We start from the raw sequence: 19422 nt of genomic DNA on the forward strand, positions 1-19422 counted from the left end.
GAGGGGATATGTGTATGAGAGAGTGAGAAGGAGAACAAGTAAGTGAGATACAGAGAAATGAACACGGAATGAGAACTCTTTACTTTCATGGGGCTGGGTGTATAAAGATCCTTTTCCCAGGGGATGACTCTAGACTGAGTATAGGAAGCAGTGGACTCACCTAATCTGCTACGTCTAATCTCCTCTGGTGAGACAGGCCGAAGCTTTCTTTCTGCTTTAATTTCTTCTAATATTCTTTCATGGAGGCTCCGTGGCCGTGGTGGAGTTGGTTTCAGTTTTCTGGCTGAGACCTTGAAAGTAAGGAAAATGGCTAAAGACTTGAGTAATTAAGTAATTTTTACTTATACTTTACTAATACTGTCATACAGTACAGTATTATAAATTACATTTCATTGATTGAAACACTGCTTGATAAAAGACTACTTTCAAGTCATTAAATATTAAGGTTCCTAAAGCAACAGGGAGATTACTGGTGATTTGGTTATACATTCTCAAATTGTATTTTATTGCTTACAGAAGGGGTCTCACTCTGTTGCCCAGGCTGGAGTGCAGTGGTGCAATCTCAGCTCACTGCAACCTCTGCCTCCCGGGTTCAAGCGATTCTCATGCCTCAGCCTCCCGAGTAGCTGGGATTACAGGCGTGTGCCAACATGCCTGGCTAATTTTTGTATTTTTAGTAGAGATGGGGTTTCACCAAGTTGGTCAGGCTGGTCTCGATCTCCTGATCTCAAGTGATCTACCCTCCTCAGTCTCCCAAAGTGCTGAGATTACAGGCATGAGTCACTGCACCTGGCTACACCTCTGAATGTCTAAGCTCAAGGGGTCCCTCTGCCTGAGCCTCCCAAGTGGTTGGGATTCCAGGTGCATGCCACTGAGCCTGGCTTGCTCAACTAATTTTAAGCAGTTATAATTATGTTCCCTATATGCTAGTACGATAGATAATCAGTTGCAATGTAGGCTATTACTACTGCTGTTTTTTCTGTGTTTTTGCTTTGTTTTGTTTTTTGTTTTTGAGACAGGGTCTTGCTCTGTCACCCAGGCTGGAGTGCAGTGGCATGATCATGGCTCACTGTGGTCTTGACCTGCTATGCTGAAGTGATCCTTCTACCTCAGCCTCCTGAGTAGCTGGGACAAGAAGTATATGCCACTGCACATGGCTAATTATTTTTTCTTTAATTTCTTTGTAGAGACAGGGTCTCTCTATGTTGCCCAGGCTGGTTTTGAATTCCTGGGCCCAAGCAATCTTCCCATCCTGGCCTTCCAAAGTGCGGGGATTACAGGTGTGAGCCACCTCCCAAAGTGCTGTGAACACCCCGCTCTACTGTTTTTAAAACTAACATTTTTTAGTAACCCTCCATAACCTTCTTAGATTGTTATTATCTTCATTTTATAATTGAGGAAATAAAGGCTCTGGGAGGCTGATTAGCTGCCTCAGAGATATGTGGCTGCTAAATTGTGGAGCCAGTGTTCAAGTCCAGGTTCACATGGTCCATGCTCCTTCTATTCTACCATGACCTACCATCCTACCATGACCACTCTGGCCTGGGAGACACAGTGAGACTCTGTCTCAAAAACAAAAAGAATATAATTTACAGCTGGGCTTCATCTTTAGAGTAAAAAACTCAGAGAAAAAAACTTGGCTGGGTGCGGTGGCTCATGCCTGTAATCCCAGCACTTTGGGAGGCCGAGGTGGGTGGATCATGAGGTCAGGAAATCGAGACCATCCTGGCTAACATGGTGAAACCCCATCTCTACTAAAAAAAAAAAAAATACAAAAAAAATTAGCTGGGTGTGGTGGCGGGCGCCTGTAGTCCCAGCTACTCGGGAGGCTGAGGCAGGAGAATGGTGTGAACCTGGGAGGTGGAGCTTGCAGTGAGTCGAGATCGCGCCACTGCACTCCAGGCTGGGAAACAGAGCGAGACTCCGTCACAAAAAAAAAAAAAGAAAAAGAAACCCCATCTTTACTGAAAATACAAAAAAATTAGCCAGGCGTGGTGGCAGGTGCTTGTAGTCCCAGCTACTTGGGAGGCTGAGGCAGGAGAATGGCGTGAACCCAGGAGGCGGAGCTTGCAATGAGCCGAGATTGCACCATTGCACTCCAGCCTGGGCGACAAAGTGAAACTCTGTCTCAAAAAAAAAAAAAAAAAAATACAAAACCTCCCAGGTGGCCCTCTTTGCCTTCTTTAAAAAAGATTTATAAAAAGGATTATTAATTATGCTTTAGTTGTATACAAACTGAGAAATACTATTCACTTTCTAGTTACTTTATGTACACTCTTTTGAGAGGCTTTGGTGAGCACTGGCTATTGAGCCGGGTAAAAAAGAAATAAGGAACAGAAGAAACACAAACCAATGTTCCAACAGATTAGAATATTCTGAGTCTATGGTTGCTAGAAAGAACTCTGCTAACAGAGGAACATGATAATTAACATAGAAATGGATGTACAGCAGGGTGGATTTATTATAAAATATGTCAATATGACAATTTAATCAAGGAGGGGTAGTTGCATCCTATAGTAAACTGGAAGGACAATCCATAACGAGACTATCCAGTAATATATTTAGCTGTTATCTAGGAGGTATATGGCCAGATTTTGCACCATGACCCAGGTTGTTTTGAGTAAAAGTAACCTAAGACAGCCTTGTATTAAATAATTTTAAGATTTTTCAGTGACTTAAGAATGTAATTTACAAGGCCAGCTGTGGTGGCTCATGTCTGTAATCTCAACACTTCAGGAGGCTGAGGTGGGAGGACTGCTTGAGGCCAGGAGTTTGAGACCAGTGTGGGCAACATGGCAAAACCCCATCTCCACAAAAAATTTAAAAAGTTAGCCTGGGCATGGTGGTGCACACCTGTGGTCCCAGCAACTTGGGAGGCTGAGGTAGGAGGATCACTTGAGTCCCAGGGGTCACTCCAGCCTGGGTGACACAGTGAAACTCTGTCTCAAAAACATAAAGAATATAATTTACAGCTGGGCTTCATCTTTAGAGTAAAAAGCTCAGAGGAAAAACCACCTAGGAAAGCTGAGTTCTAGAGATGACACCCTAGAGTAGAATAATTCATTATGATATCTCCAATCTAGAGAACTATGTCGAATTACATACTGGATTTAAAGGAGGTCTGGATCTGATGAAGTCGAGGATGATTTCATGAGCACTCTTTTTTAACCGAGGGGGAATATCACCATTCACCTAAAAGGAGACAAAAAGCAGAAGATTCATGTGACTATATAAGACTATCATGAATTTCTAGGTATAGCTGTTATCTCAAATGTGCCACAAAATTAGTGAAGTGTAATTATCAAGGATACATTTCAAATCAATAAAGTGGGGAGTAAATGGCTGAGTGATTCAGAGGAAAGACTGTGAAATTGAAGAAAATCCAAGTTTACTTTAATTCTATGACTTTGGGAAATTTCAACAAAAAGTTTCTAAAATTATGAATGTAAATGGAATAAATAATACTTGAACTTATTAAGTATTTTATGATTAAAAAAATTTTTACCTCTTATTTTCCTCCTTGTAAAAAAACCCAGGTAGGCCGGGAGCAGTGACCCATGCCTGTAATCCCAGCACTTTGGGAGGCCGAGACAGGATGATCACGAGGTCAGGAGATCGAGATCATCTTGGCTAACAGTGAAACCCCGTCTCTACTAAAAATACAAAAAATTAGCTGGGCGTGGTGGCGGGCACCTGTAGTCCCAACTACTCAGGAGGCTGAGGCAGGAGAATGGCATGAACCCATGAGGCGGAGCTTGCAGTGAGCCGAGATCACACCACTGCACTGCAGTCTGGGTGACAGAGCGAGACTCTGTCTCAAAAAAAAGAAAAATAAATAAATAAAAATAAAAATACAAAAATACAAAAATTAGCCAGGCATGGTAGCAGGCACCTGTAATTCCAGCTACTTGGGAAGCTGAGGCAGGAGAATCGCTTGAACCTAGGAGGAGGAGGTTGCAGTGAGCCGAGATCACGCTATTGCACTCCAGCCTAGGCAACAGAGCAGGACTCCGTCGCAAAACAACAACAACAACAACAACAGCAACAACAAAACCCTACAAAAACCTAGGTAATAGAAAAAAACCAGGAAAAAGATTCACATTTTGTAAATAAAACTAAAGCACAGAGCAGAGGATATCTGCCTCCATCCACAAAACTTTTAAGTAGAAGAGCTATTGTGGAGGACCAGTCTGTCTCTGATTCTACTCTAATGTCCTCTCTTTTTAAAGCAATGTGTTAAAAACAATTTTTTTTTAGAAATTTTTTTTTAAACCCAGAAAACCACAAGAAGTAACAACTTAAATTCCCATTCTGACCACTTAGAAGGCACAGTCATGACCAGTTTGTCCTATTTGTTTCCTGGTCTTGTTTGACAAAATAGAACCTCAATGGCCACTCCCATGCCCTGTCCCTTCCCCAGATGTGACCACCATATTGAGTTCAGAGTGTGGGGCAAGCCTGCTGGGGCCTACTCAATATCCTCCCTATGCTGGTCCTCCCTCTCCCCCAGCCCTGAATGAGAGCAGGATGGCCCAGAGCAAGCTTTAGGAATAAGTGCTGCTGTTTGAGCCAAGCCAGGCATATGACTGCTGGTTTAAGGAGGGTGATCGAGAAGCAGAACCAGTGGCCTAACCTGGCACCACCCACTATTTGTGGATTTCATATTATGTAGATTAAAAAAAACCTTATTTTATAAAACAATTTAATCAGACTTTTCTATTCAGGACTAGTCTACTCCTGAATAACATGTATCTTTCTGGCTAATTTTCACATGCTTTCTTTGTATCCTAAGAGCAGAAATGAGAATGGATTAACTGAGGCCAAGGCTATACGTTCCATTCCCAAAACAAGCACATTAACTGTAACAGTCTTCTCAGTAGTCAAGAGGCTGTATCCTGGGTCCCAATTACAGATGCGGGACAATGCTCCTGAGGGAGGCAGCAGGCCATTATGGACCTAAGTCAGTACGGGTGGAAGAAGCTCCCTTATCCAAATGTTTGGGGCAAGAGTGTTTCAGATTTTTGAATATTTACATTATACTTATCAAAAAATCTGAAATGTTCCAATGAGAATGTCTTTTGAGTATCATACTGGCCCTCAAAAAGTTTGCTGGAGCACTTCAGATGTCCAGGTTTGTGACGCTAAACCTGTATAAGGATAAGTGTTTGTGTGAAAAACATTTTGCTGCTGGGTCAGTTAAATTATTTTCCTGTAAGTAAACAAGCTCTCTGAAGCGAAACGAGAAATGATTCCTGGATGAACACAAATAGTAGATGCTTAAGTAAATAAGATCAGTTATAGAAACTTGGTATTATTTTTGAGCAACAATGCCTTAAACAAGCAAAAAAACTTCTTTTTTGTATTTTACTTAGTAGAGACGGGGTTTCACCATGTTGGCCAGGCTGGTCTTGAACTCCTGACCTCAGGTGATCCGTCCACCTCGGCCTCCTAAAGTGCTGGGATTTCAGGTGTGAGTCTGGAAGCCTGGCCCAACAAAAAACTTCTAATACATAAAATGATCTCCTCTGAAAAATTTCAAACGTCTACCCTGTATTCAATCTTGTTTCTGAAATAATTTTCTTTTTTTGCAACACAGTCTTGTTCTATGACCCAGGTTGGAGTGCAGTGGCGTGATCACAGCTCACTGCCATCTTGACCTCCCAGGCTCAAGCGATCCCTCCACCTCGGCCTCCTGAGTAGCTGGGACTACAGGTGTGAACCACCATCCTCAGCTAGTTTTTTATTTTTTGTAGAATTGGGGGTCTATGTTGCCTAGGCTGGTCCTGAATGTTCAGGCTCAAGCGATCCTAGCACTTGGCCTCCCAGTGTTGGGATTACAGGTGTGAGCAACTGCACCCTGCCTATTTATTTATTTATTTATTTTCATGGAGATGGGGTCTCACTAAGTTGCCCAGGCTGCTCTCAAGGTCCTGGGCTCAAGCAATCGTCCCGCCTTGGCCTCCCACAAAGTGTCGGATTGCAGGTATGAGCCACTGTGTCTGGCCTTTTATTTTTATCTTAAATAAAACAGAACCATTAATGATGACATAAGACCACAGCTAATAATCTACAAAACCAACTTATAGTTTAGTGATTGATATTGGTCCCCTAATGAAATTTCAAGAAGTGTGAGGTTAGGGCCAAACATCCTTCTTTGCATGTTGATACCTAGTTGTCCCAATATCAATTGGTGAAGAGACCTATTCTTTCTCTATTTAGTGGTCTTGGCACCCTTGTCGTAAATGGACTGAACATAGGTTTATGAGTTTGTTTTTGTACTCTGAATTCTGTTTTTTATATCCTACACTGTTTTGACTACTAAAGCTTTGTTGTAAGTTGTAAAATGGGGATGTGTGAGTCCACCAACTTTTTCTTTTTCAAGATTGTTTTGATTATTTGGGATTCCTTGAGATTCCGTAAGAATTTCAGAATTGATTTTTCCACTTCTGCCAAAAAAAAAGTCACTGGAATTCTGACAGAGAATAATGTTTGACCCTTACCTCACACCGTATATATAAATTAACTAAAAAAAACTGATCAAAGACTTAAATATAAGAGCTAAAACTATTTATAAGTGTCTCAGGTGAGAACATAAGGGAAAATCTTCATGAACTGGATTTGGTAATGAATTCCTAGATATGACACCAAAATCACAAGCAACAGAAGGAAAAATAGATAAATTGTATTTCAGCAAAGTTAAAACCTTTTGTGCATCAAAGGACACTATCAAGAGAGTGAAAAGACAGTCTGCAGAATGGGTGTTTTTCTGTACTTGCAAATTACCTATCTGTCAGGGGTCCACTATCCAGAATATATAAAGAACTTTTGCAACTTAACAGCAAAAATACAAACAATCCAATTAAAAAATGAGTACAACACAGCCATAAAAAAAAAATGAAATCATGTCCTTTGCAGCAACATGGATGGAGCTGGAGGCCATTATCCTAAGTGAGCTAACTCAGAAACAGAAAACCAAATACTGCATGTTCTCACTTATAAGTGGAAGCTAATAATGGGTACACATGGATGCAAAGATGGAAATAGTAGACACTGGAGAACTCCAAAAATGGGGAGGTTGGGAGGGGGGTCAGGGTTGAAAAGTTACCTATCAGGTACAATGTTCACTATTTAAGTGATGGGTATGCTAGAAACCCAATCTCCACCAGCATGCAATATACCTATGTGACAAACAGGCACATGCACACCCGAATCTAAATTAAAATGTAAAAAAATGAATACAAAATCTGAACAGGCATTTCTCCAAAGATATACAAATGGTCCACAAGCACATGAAAATATATATGACATTGTGAGTCATCAGGGAAATGCAAATCAAAACCACAATGAGATATCATATCACAGTTAGGGGAGTTACAATTAAAAACAAAATGAACAATAGCAAGTGTTGGCAAGGATGGGAGAAACTGGGCCCCTCGTACATTGCTGGTGGGAATATTAATTGGTGCAACTGCTGTGGAACACAGTTTGGCAGTTTCTCAATAAGCCAAACATAGAATTACTATATGATCCAGCCACTCCACTCCCAGGTATATACCCCAAATCACTGAAAACAGGTATTCAAACAAAAACGTGTACAGTACTATACACGGCAGCACTACTCAGGCTAGAAAATGAAAGAATCCAATTGGAAAGAACCCAAATGTCCATTTGGGTCATGAATAAACAAAATATGATATATCTGTACAGCCACAGAAGGAGTAAAGTAGCTCGCTGGGCACGGTGGCTCATGCCTGTAATCCCAGCACTTTGGGAGGCCAAGGAGGGCAGATTACCTGAGGTTGGGAGTCCGAGACCAGCCTGACTAACATGGAGAAACCCCATCTCTACTAAAAATACAACATTAGCTGGGTGTGGTGGTGCATGCCTGTAACCCCAGCTACTTGGGAGGTGGAGGCAGGAGAATGGCTTGAACCCGGGAGGTGGAGGTTGCAGTGAGCTGAGATCACGCCATTGCACTCCAGCCGGGGCAACAAGAGTGAAACTCTGTCTCAAAAAAAAAAAAAAAAAAAAAAGAAGGAGCAAAGTACCTCAGCATGCTACAATATGAATGAACCTTGAAACGTTATGCTAAGTCAAAGCCAGACACCAAAGGTCATATATGATGAGGCAATATGCATGAAATATCCAGAATAGGTAAGTTCACGGAGACAGAAAGCATATTTGTGGTTACCAGGGGATAAGGGGAGAGAAGAATGGGAGTGATGCTTCATGGGTACAGGGTTTATATAATAAATGGGTACATGGGTATATATAATAAAAAAGAAAACTGGAAGAAAAAAGTCAGACTTTTTTTGTTTGTTTTTGAGATGGAGTCTCGCTCTGTTGTCACGCTGGAGTACCAGTGGCACGATATCACCTAACTGCAACTGCTGCCTCCCGGGTTCAAGCAATTCTCCTGCCTCAGCCTCCCGAGTAGCTGGGACTACAGGCACATGCCACCACACCCAGCTAATTTTTGTATTTTTAATAGAGATGGGGTTTGACCATGTTGGCCAGGATGGTCTCAATCTCTTGACCTCATGATCTGCCCGCCTCGGCCTCCCAAAGTGTTGGGATTACAGGCGTGAGCCATGGCGCCTGGCCCAGGTGTGGTGGCTCATGCCTATAATCTTAGCACTTTGGAAGGCTGAGGCGAGAGGACTGCTTGAGCCCAGGAGCTCAAGACCAGCCTGGGCAACATAGCAAGAACCTGCCTCTACAAAAAATTAAAAGGAATTGCCATGTGTGGTGGTGCACACTTGTAGTCCCAGCTACTCAAGAAGCTGAGATGGGTGGATTGCTTGAGCTGGGGAGGTTAAGGCTGTGGTGAGCCGTGATCATGCCACTGCACTCCAGCCTAGGCAACAGAGCAAGACCCTGTGTCAATCAATCAATAAATGTCTTTTATTTACCACAGGAGAAACATAATTATTTATGCTAGCAAACATTTTCCATTTTGGATGCACAGTTCTTTGTCATTCTGTCTATCACACACCATTACTTCCCTAAGCTTCATCTAGGGTGCTTATAACATACAGATTCCTAGACTCTAGCTAAGAACTGTTAAATCAGCAACTTCAAAAGGAATCTATAATTCTTAGTATCAAACAGGTTGACTACTATTTAGCACAATTATTTTCTCTGATAAAAAGAGAAAGATTCTTGCAGTGTAAAACTCTGCTAAAAACTAAGAAAAACAAAAAACAAAAAAGATTTAGCAATATCAAAGATGACAGGTAAAATACATTAATGATAAATCAAATAGAAATGTTAATGATCTACTAGGACTTATTTTAACACTGATAGGAATTTTTGAATAATTCCTTCTGGATAACGAGGAAAATAACCTAAGATTAACATTAAGTACTCCCCCAGTCAGAAAGGACAAAGTTCAAATAAGTACACATTTTTGAGAAAGATAACATTACCCAGTATTATCAATAGGAACAGTCTTGCAAAACTGGTAAAAATGTAAATTGGTACAACCCTTCTGGAGAGAAATCTTGCAAAATATTAAGTACTAAAATTTAAAATATACATTTAAAAAAAGCAATAAAATGTGCATTATATTGATCTATTCATCTCACCAATAAAAATTTAAACCATGGGGATAATTGGGTAAGATGTTTGCATTTGGATGTTCATCATAATATGGATTAAAACAATGAAAACTGGAAACCACCAAATATCTATTAATAGGGGGCTGGGTACACAAGCCACGGCACACACATACAAGGAAATACCCCACGTGGGTGGGGTGCGGTGGCTCATGCCTGTAATTCCAGCACTTTGGGAGGCTGAGGTGGGTGGATCACCTGAGGTCAGGAGTTCGAGACCAGCGTGGCTAACCTGATGAAACTGCATCTCTACTAAAAATACAAAAAGTAGCTGGGCGTGGTGGCAGGCACCTGTAATCCCAGCTACTCGGGAGGCCGAGGCAGGAGAATGGCGTGATGAACCCGGGAGGCGGAACTTGCAGTGAGCTGAGATCACGCCACTACACTCCAGCCTGGGCGACAGAGCGAGACTCCGTCTCAAAAAAAAAAAAAGGAAATACCCTGTGTGTTCCTCCAGATGCTATCTATCTTTTATCTTCTTTTAAACATTCTTAAAAGAAACTCACACTGTTTGCTCACTGTCACTGTTGCCTCACCTACTACCATAAAATCTGGTTTCTCTCTTTTACTTTAATAAAGGATCAAATAATTTCCATGTTGCTAAATCTGTTAACCATTTCACAGCGCGCATCCGACCTCTCTGAAACACTGCCTACTCTTCACAGCTGTGCCTCCACTTCCCCTGACTTTCCAGCCTTCTCTCTGACTATGCCTTGTCCGTCTTTATTTTGTCAGATTTCTCTACTCATCCTTCAGCGCCAAAGCTGCATGGGTTCGGTCCTGAGTCGTCTTTTCTTCTCACCTTTCCAGTTTCCTGCATTCTGTTCTATCCTCTAATGATGGCGAGTTGTTTTTGTTGTTCTCATGTGTCAGATCCCGTTGTTTCTTGATCTTTGGATATGTTGTTGTTGTTTTTTTCCCCCTACTTAGCTGCTTCCCTACAGGTTATCAGTGGCTCCCAAAATACTGGAAGCTTTGAGAGAACAGACTGTAATACGTCCTTCCAGAGTCAGAATAAGGTCTAGCACATAGAAAGTCCTTAACACATATATGTTAAATTAAAATAAAATTAAGAAATACAAGCAGCTAGCACAGATTTTTAAATGTTTAAAAGCATGAAATAAATGTAGATGTTAAAAATGAAAGAATATTTTTTCAGTTAAAATGGTCAGCCCCAAAAGACACCCAGTTTGTGCAAGGATGTGAAGCAATGGGCAAAACTATTCTGTTTAAATAGCCATCATCACAGTATTTCTGAGGGCAACTGGGGAATATGTACATAGCACAGAGCACTGGGGTTAGAGAGAATGAGGCTGACCCTCAGCTCTGCCTTGTAACCAGCTGTCTGAACTTGGGAAGTTACTACTGAGCATCTTTAAATTTCAGTTTCCTCATCTGTAAAGTAAATCAGATTTGATGAAAAGTAAATAAATATAATATTTAGTTGAAATGTTTAGCTTATTAAAATTAACAAGCAGCTCAAATAGCCACTTAAACCAATTTGCTATAAAACCAGGTGACGTGGCTGGGCATGGTGGCTCATGCCTGTAATCCTAGCACTTTGGGAGGCTGAGGTGGGCAGATCACCTAAGGTCAGGAGTTCGAGACCAGCCTGGGCAACATGGTGAAGCCCTGTCTCTAATAAAAATACAAAAATTGGCCAGGCGTGGTGGCATGTGCCTGTAATCCCAGCTACTTGGGAGGCTGAGGCACAAGAATCACTTGAACCTGGGAGGTGGAGGTTGCAGTGAGCCAAGATCACACCACTGCACTTCAGCCTCAGCAAAAAGAGTGAGACTCTGTCTCAAAAATAAAAAACAAAAAACCAAGTGATGTTTCATAAGAACCTTCTAACATAAAATAACTTTGATTAAATTTCCTCAAAAATGTGGATAGAATTCATTAATTCATCCCATAACTATTTATTGAGCACAGTATTCAGTATTTGGTTGCATGTCAGGCCCATGTTCTTGTCAAAGGGGATAAACAGTGAAAATAACTAAGTTCTTGTCTTTGTAAGGGAGACAGACAATAAATCTGGAAATATATTGCAATGTCAGCTAGTGAAACACAAGAGTAAAGAGATGGAGAAGACTTTTCTAATGAGGGAAAACTTGAGCACAGGCCTGAAAAGTAAAGAGGCAAATTATGTGGCTATGTGGGAGAGGAGAGTTCCTGAGAGAAGGAATATCCAAGGCAAAGGCTCTGTTATAGGAGCACACTAGGCACTGCTGAGACACTGGCAGAGATCAGGGTGGCTAACAAGCAGAACCCTGCAGGGAAACGTAGCAGAAGATGAGGTCTGAGAGGTAACCTGGATCCAGCCATATGGGCTGTGCCGGCCACGGTAAGGACGTGGAGTTTCTTCTGAGGGTGATGAAGAGCCAGTGGAAGGTTCTGAGTAGAGCAATGACATGATCATATTTTTTACTTAAGAAGCCTACTTGGTTGTTTTTGGGAAAAATAAATTGAAAGGGGCAAGGGTGAAAGCAGGAAGGCCACTTAGAGGTTACTGTCATAGTCTGATGAGAGATGATGGTGGCTTGGAATGAAGATATTTTGGCCAAGTGCCGTGGCTCATGCCTATAATCCCAGCACTTTGGGAGGCGGAGGCAGGTGGATCACTTGAGCTCTGTCAGGAATTTGAGACCAGCCTGGGCAACATGGCAAAACTCCAACTCTACAAAAATACAAAAAACACTAGCTGGGCGTGGTGGCACACATCTGTGGTCCCAGATACTCAGGAGGCTGAGGTGGGAGGATCACTGGAACCTGGGAAGTTGAGGCTACAGTGAAACTGTGATCGTGCCACTGCACTTTAGCCTGGGTGACAGAGCGAGACCCCGTCTCAAAAAAGAAAATCTCTCAAGTGGAGATGGAGAGAAGTGGTCAGAATCAGGATATATTTTAAAGGGAGAGCTGTCAGAATTTGCTAATGAACTAGATGTTCCACATCTAGGAACTTAAGGATTTCATGGTGGACATTTAAAAAGATTTACACACAAGGATACACAAAATATGTTGCTTATAAAGGGACACAAGGTGATTTGTTTAATAAACTCCGGAATAGCCATAAGCTAGAAAAGATATAGCCATTTAGAAATGATAATGTTGAATATATAATGACATGGAAAAAATAATCACGATATGTTAAGCAAAACAACCAGTAATAAAACAAAGCATTCTATATTAACTCACTTTGTCCAAATAAAGTGCATAGAAACAAGGCTAAAGGTTATTGATCAACATGTTAATAAAATTTCTCTCTGGGTTATGGAATTATATGTTTGTAACTTTCCTTCTTTAAGCTTAATGTATTTTCCAAATTTTCTACAATGATCCAGTATTACTTGTATAAAAATAAATAATTTTTAAAATTTAATATTAAAACTATTTTCAACAAATGCAATTATGGATGAATAACCATTTGAGTCCATTAATAGTTTTTTGTTTTTCTTTTTTGAGACAGGGTCTCACTCTGTCGCCCAGGCTGGAGTGCAGTGGCTCGATCTTGGGTCACTGCAACCTCCACCTCCTGGGTTCAAGCAATTCTTCTGCCTCAGCCTCCTGAGTAGCTGGAACTACAGGCGTGCACCACCACGCCCAACTGATTTTTCTATTTTTTGGTACAGACAGGGATTCACCATGTTGGTCAAGCTGGTCTTGAACTCCTGACCTCAGGTGATCCACCTGTCTCGACCTCCCAAAGTGCTGGGATTACAGGCGTGAGCCACCACACCCGGCCTGACAGTTTGGTTACTTACCATCACTTTTCGCAAGGTGTATCTTTTGCAGCGAATGTCATCCATTAACATCTCATAAGGGGTGAGCTGATATTCAATGGGCAAAGGGTTGTACTGCCGCTCTTGGACTTTCTTAAGTTTTACCCCATTCCTCAAATCCCTCATCACCTGTACCCAGAATCGTGCCTGAAAGAACCAAGGATAGAGAGACATCAGTGAATAAATGTACTAGTTTCTTCTAAACAGCTAGTCATACAGAATAAATGAAGAGCTTGGATTACAAAACAATGAGTAAACCAACCAAAAACTATTTTAAAAATTAGATTTTGGGTACTAAAAGATGGGTGGAAAGCAAGTAGAGAATCCAGAGGCTCTACCTGCTGAGGCACATGGGTTTAAACCTAAGCTCCACCACTGTGGTAGGCTGCATTAAGGGCTCAGGTTCTTCATGCTTTCCGGTGTCTATGCCGTTATGTGTGACTCTGCTCACTAAAGGGGATTATATTTCCCACACCCTGACTTTGGGTTTGGCTATATGATTTGCTTGGCCACTGGAATAGTGGTGGGTGTGATAAGACCAAGGGCTTCAAAAGCATATGTACAATGGGCTTGTCCCTTGTGTTTTTATTATGGCCATGAGAATGTCAAGCGTGGGTTAGCCTGCGGTCCCAGGATAAAGATGAGATACCTGTAAAGTGGAGCTACCATAGGGGATCTAGAGACCCATGAGCTAGTGAGTGCTTCTGCTTTATGCAGCTGTGATTTTGTAGTGGTTAGTTACACAGTATTACTGTGACCACAGCTGACTGAGATACGGCCACTTGCCAGCTATTTGACACAGAGCAAGTTGCTGCACCTTTCTGAGCTGTAGTTTCCTCATCAATAAAAGAAGTGGTACTTTATTACTTGTTGAGAAGATCAGAATCAGTAGATGGTGTTCTATACATAGAAAATACTAAAAAAGGCTGGGTGCAATGGGTCACACCTGTAATCCCAGCACTTTCGGAGGCCAAGGAGGGTAGATCACCTAAGGTCAGGAGTTCGAGACTGGCCTGACCAATATGGTGAAACCCTGTCTACTAAAAATTCAAAAATTAGCTGGGTGTGGTGGTGTGCGCTTGTAATTGCAGCTACTCAGGAGGCTGAGGTAGGAGGATTGCTTGAACACAGGAGGTAGAGGTTGCAGTGAGCCCAGATTGCGCCACTGCACTCCAGCTTGGGCAACAGAGTGAGACTCTGTCTCAAAAAAAAAACCCATAAAATAATACAAAATCTATTTATATTTGTCTTATTATACTTTAACACTTTTGTTCTCCTGTCTATAATGTGTCAAAGTCTCTACTTGAGTGAAGTCCATCACAATATTTAGCTAAAAACCTGTAACTTGTTAAAATTAACAAGTGACATGGCTGAGCGCAGTGGCTCATGCCTGTAACCCCAGCACTCTGGGAGGCTGAAGTGGACAGATCACGAAGTCAGAAGATCGAGACCATCCTGGCTAACATGGTGAAACCCTGTCTCTACTAAAAATACAAAAAATTAGCCGGGTGTGGTGGCACGTGCCTGTAGTCCCAGCTACTCAGGAGGCTGAGGCAGGAGAATCGCTTGAACCTGGGAGGTGGAGGTTGTAGTGAGCCGAGATAGCGCCACTGCACTCCAGCCTGACGACAGAGATTCCATCTCAAAAAAATAAAAATAAAAAATAAAGTGACACAATAGTTGCTTAAATATATTTGCTGTAAAATCAAGTGATATATTTCATAAGAATCTTCTATGTAAAATAACTGATTAAATTTCTCAAAATGTCCTCAATAACAATTCATAATTAAAACAAAATGTTGGGTTTGGACAATGAGAAGGTACCAAAAAATATAAAAACCATACCATTTCCCATCCTCTTGTTCCAAAAAGGATTTGAGGTACTTATGGTGTACCATTAGATGCCTCCTAAAATATTCATATTTAAAAAGATTCTTAGATTCTGCCATTAAAGATGTTCTAAGATAATATCCCTAAAATATCTGCATTTCTCTCAGGAATGCTTTTGTCCCAACTTCCACATTTCTCTTATTCATTCCTTTACGATGCAGTTCATTCATCTTTTAATCTCTTTGAGCTCTCCCCCTTTAGAGCCTCGGCAGTTGGAAGTGAGGAGGTCTGGCCAAGTTGGAAGTGAACGTCTCTTCCCGTCAATAGCCTCTGCCCCCCCCCATCTAATAAGGTCTGCCCTCTATCTGCCGCCCCGTCTGGGAAGTGAGGAGCGCCTCCGCCCGGCCGCCCCGTCCGGGAAGAAGTGAGGAGCGCCTCCGCCCGGCCGCCCCGTCCGGGAAGAAGTGAGGAGCGCCTCTGCCCGGCCGCCCCGTCTGGGAGGTGAGGAGAACCTCTGCCCGGCCACCCATCGTCTGGGAGATGAGGAGCGCCTCTGCCCGGCCGCTGCATCTGGGAAGTGAGGAGCGCCTCTGCCCGGCCGCCCCGTCTGGGAAGTGAGGAGCGCCTCTGCCCGGCCGCCCGTCTGGGAAGTGAGGAGCGCCTCTGCCCGGCCGTCCCGTCTGGGAAGTGAGGAGCGCCTCTGCCCGGCCACCCACCGTCTGGGAAGTGAGGAGCGCCTCTGCCCGGCCACCCACCGTCTGGGAAGTGAGGAGCGCCTCTGCCCGGCCACCCACCGTCTGGGAAGTGAGGAGCGCCTCTGCCCGGCCACCCCGTCTGGGAAGTGAGGAGCGCCTCTGCCCGGCCACCCACCGTCTGGGAAGTGAGGAGCGCCTCTGCCCGGCCACCCACCGTCTGGGAAGTGAGGAGCGCCTCTGCCCGGCCACCCACCGTCTGGGAAGTGAGGAGCGCCTCTGCCCGGCCACCCACCGTCTGGGAAGTGAGGAGAGCCTCTGCCCGGCCACCCCGTCTGGGAAGTGAGGAGCGCCTCTGCCCGGCCACCCACCGTCTGGGAAGTGAGGAGCGCCTCTGCCCGGCCACCCACCGTCTGGGAAGTGAGGAGCGCCTCTGCCCGGCCACCCACCGTCTGGGAAGTGAGGAGCGCCTCTGCCCGGCCGCCCCGTCTGGGAAGTGAGGAGCACCTCCGCCCGGCCGCCCCGTCTGGGAAGTGAGGAGCGCCTCCGCCCGGCCGCCCCGTCCGGGAAGAAGTGAGGAGCGCCTCCGCCCGGCCGCCCCGTCCGGGAAGAAGTGAGGAGCGCCTCTGCCCAGCCGCCCCGTCCAGGAAGAAGTGAGGAGCGCCTCTGCCCGGCTGCCCCGTCTGGGAGGTGAGGAGAACCTCTGCCCGGCCACCCATCGTCTGGAGATGAGGAGCGCCTCTGCCCGGCCACCGCATCTGGGAAGTGAGGAGCGCCTCTGCCCGGCCACCCCGTCTGGGAAGTGAGGAGCGCCTCTGCCCGGCCGCCCCGTCTGGGAAGTGAGGAGCACCTCTGCCCGGCCGTCCCGTCTGGGAAGTGAGGAGCGCCTCTGCCCGGCCACCCACCGTCTGGGAAGTGAGGAGCGCCTCTGCCCGGCCACCCACCGTCTGGGAAGTGAGGGGCGCCTCTGCCTGGCCACCCCGTCTGGGAAGTGAGGAGCGCCTCTGCCCGGCCGCCCCGTCTGGGAAGTGAGGAGAGCCTCTGCCCGGCCACCCATCGTCTGGGAAGTGAGGAGCGCCTCTGCCCGGCCACCCACCATCTGGGAAGTGAGGAGCGCCTCTGCCCGGCCACCCACCGTCTGGGAAGTGAGGAGCGCCTCTGCCCGGCCACCCACCGTCTGCAAGTGAGGAGCGCCTCTGCCCGGCCGCCCCATCAGGGAAGTGAGGAGCGCCTCTGCCCGGCCACCCACCGTCTGGGAAGTGAGGAGCGCCTCTGCCCGGCCGCCCCGTCTAGGAAGTGAGGAGCGCCTCTGCCCGGCCGCCCCGTCTAGGAAGTGAGGAGCGCCTCTGCCCGGCCACCCACCGTCTGGGAAGTGAGGAGCGCCTCTGCCCGGCCACCCCGTCTGGGAAGTGAGGAGCGCCTCTGCCCAGCCACCCACCGTCTGGGAAGTGAGGAGCGCCTCTGCCCGGCCACCCACCATCTGGGAAGTGAGGAGCGCCTCTGCCCGGCCGCCCCGTCAGGGAAGTGAGGAGCGCCTCTGCCCGGCCACCCACCGTCTGGGAAGTGAGGAGCGCCTCTGCCCGGCCACCCCGTCTGGGAAGTGAGGAGCGCCTCTGCCCGGCCGCCCCATCTGTGAAATGAGGAGCGCCTCTGCCCGGCCACCTATCGTCTGGGAGGTGAGGAGCGCCTCTGCCCGGCCGCCCCGTCCGGGAAGAAGTGAGGAGCGCCTCTGCCCGGCCGCCCCGTCCGGGAAGAAGTGAGGAGCGCCTCTGCCCGGCCGCCCCGTCCGGGGAGAAGTGAGGAGCGCCTCTGCCCGGCCGCCCCGTCCGGGGAGAAGTGAGGAGCGCCTCTGCCCGGCCGCCCCGTCCGGGGAGAAGTGAGGAGCGCCTCTGCCCGGCCGCCCCGTCCGGGGAGAAGTGAGGAGCGCCTCTGCCCGGCCGCCCCGTCCGGGGAGAAGTGAGGAGCGCCTCTGCCCGGCCGCCCCGTCCGGGAAGAAGTGAGGAGCGCCTCTGCCCGGCCGCCCCGTCTGGGAAGTGAGGAGCGCCTCTGCCCGGCCGCCCCGTCCGGGAAGAAGTGAGGAGCGCCTCTGCCCGGCCGCCCCGTCCGGGAAGAAGTGAGGAGTGCCTCTGCCCGGCCGCCCCGTCTGGGAAGTGAGGAGCGCCTCGGCCCGGCCGCCCCGTCTGGGAAGTGAGGAGCGCCTCTGCCCGGCCGCCTCGTCTGGGAAGTGAGGAGCACCTCTGCCCGGCCGCCCCGTCTGGGAAGTGAGGAGCACCTCTGCCCGGCCACCCATCGTCTGGGAAGTGAGGAGTGCCTCTGCCCGGCCACCCATTGTCTGGGAAGTGAGGGGCGCCTCTGCCCGGCCACCTATCGTCTGGGAAGAAGTGAGGAGCGTCTCTGCCTGGCCGTCCCGTCTGGGAAGTGAGGAGTGCCTCTGCCCGGCCGCCCCGTGTCTGGGAAGAAGTGAGGAGCGCCTCTGCCCGGCCGCTCCATCTGGGAGGTCTACAATGGAGGCCAGAAGCAATGTGGGGGCTGGACGTGGTGGCTCACGCCTGTGGTCCCGGCACTCTGGGGGGCGAGGCGGGTTGATCACTTCGGGCTAGGAGTTCGAGACCAGTCTGGCCAACTTGGCGAAACATGAAAAATACAACAGACAAACCAACCAACCAACTCAGTGACAACAAAACAGGTCTACCCTGGGTCATACTCTAATTTTTTTTATTTTCCTCCTTTCTGATCTTTATCCACTTTTTTTTCTTCCTCTTCTTCTCTTCTTTGTCAAATAGAGATTGATTATTATCATGATCCAATAAGTCCTCTCTACTTATTTTAATCCACCCCATTTCTATTCCGATTCCATGTTAACTTCCTAATATTTTATACGCATCTTTTTTTTATGTATTTTTAAAATGTTTATTTTTTTGTGTGCAAAAAAAAATTAAAAAAAAAAAAAAAAGTCTCCCTTTGGGCTTCAAATTAGGGGACAGGGGACAGTTACCCACATTAGAAACTTTTGCTATAATTTATAAAAGGATTCAAACACACTTCGTTGTTTTTTTTTTTTCAGATGGAGTTTTGCTCTTATCGCCCCATGTTGGAGCGCAATGGTGCGATCTCGGCTCACTGCAATTTCTGCCTCCCGGGTTCAAGCGATTCTCCTGCCTCAGCCTCCTGAGTAGCTGGGATTACAGGTGCCTGCCACTATGCCAAGCTAATTTTTTGTATTTTCAGTAGACACAGGTTTCGTCACGTTGGCCAGGCTGGTCTTGAACTCCTGACCTCAAGTGATTCAGCCGCCTTGGCCTCCCGAAGCACTGAGATTACAGGCGTGAGCCCCTGTGCCTGGCCCACACTTTGTTATATAGTCGGTTTTGTGTGTATGATTGTTTGGTTAAAAAATCTTACATACTACTTTTCAGAAATTAAAGTCACAGTTATTATATAAAATAACAGACATCTGTCATCGTATGCATTCCTGGAGATTATAATTTATCCCTTATCCCA

General features: G+C 46.0%; 1 protein-coding gene across 4 annotated transcripts in view; it reads right to left on the reverse strand.

Annotated features, from left to right (window-relative positions):
* Window positions 1-19422, reverse strand: part of SPIRE1 (spire type actin nucleation factor 1) — a 222721-nt gene that overhangs the window by 47271 nt on the left and 156028 nt on the right. For all 4 annotated transcript variants that reach the window (XM_030810796.1, XM_030810795.1, XM_030810794.1 and 1 more), the window contains exons 6-8: window positions 13382-13546; window positions 3106-3192; window positions 161-290 (exon numbers count right to left, since the gene is read on the reverse strand). In XM_030810796.1, the coding sequence (XP_030666656.1) occupies window positions 161-290; window positions 3106-3192; window positions 13382-13546 (382 nt within the window). The remainder of the gene's footprint in view (window positions 1-160; window positions 291-3105; window positions 3193-13381; window positions 13547-19422) is intronic.

Source organism: Nomascus leucogenys, chromosome 4 (assembly GCF_006542625.1).
Source record: "Nomascus leucogenys isolate Asia chromosome 4, Asia_NLE_v1, whole genome shotgun sequence".
Classification (NCBI taxonomy): domain Eukaryota; kingdom Metazoa; phylum Chordata; class Mammalia; order Primates; family Hylobatidae; genus Nomascus; species Nomascus leucogenys.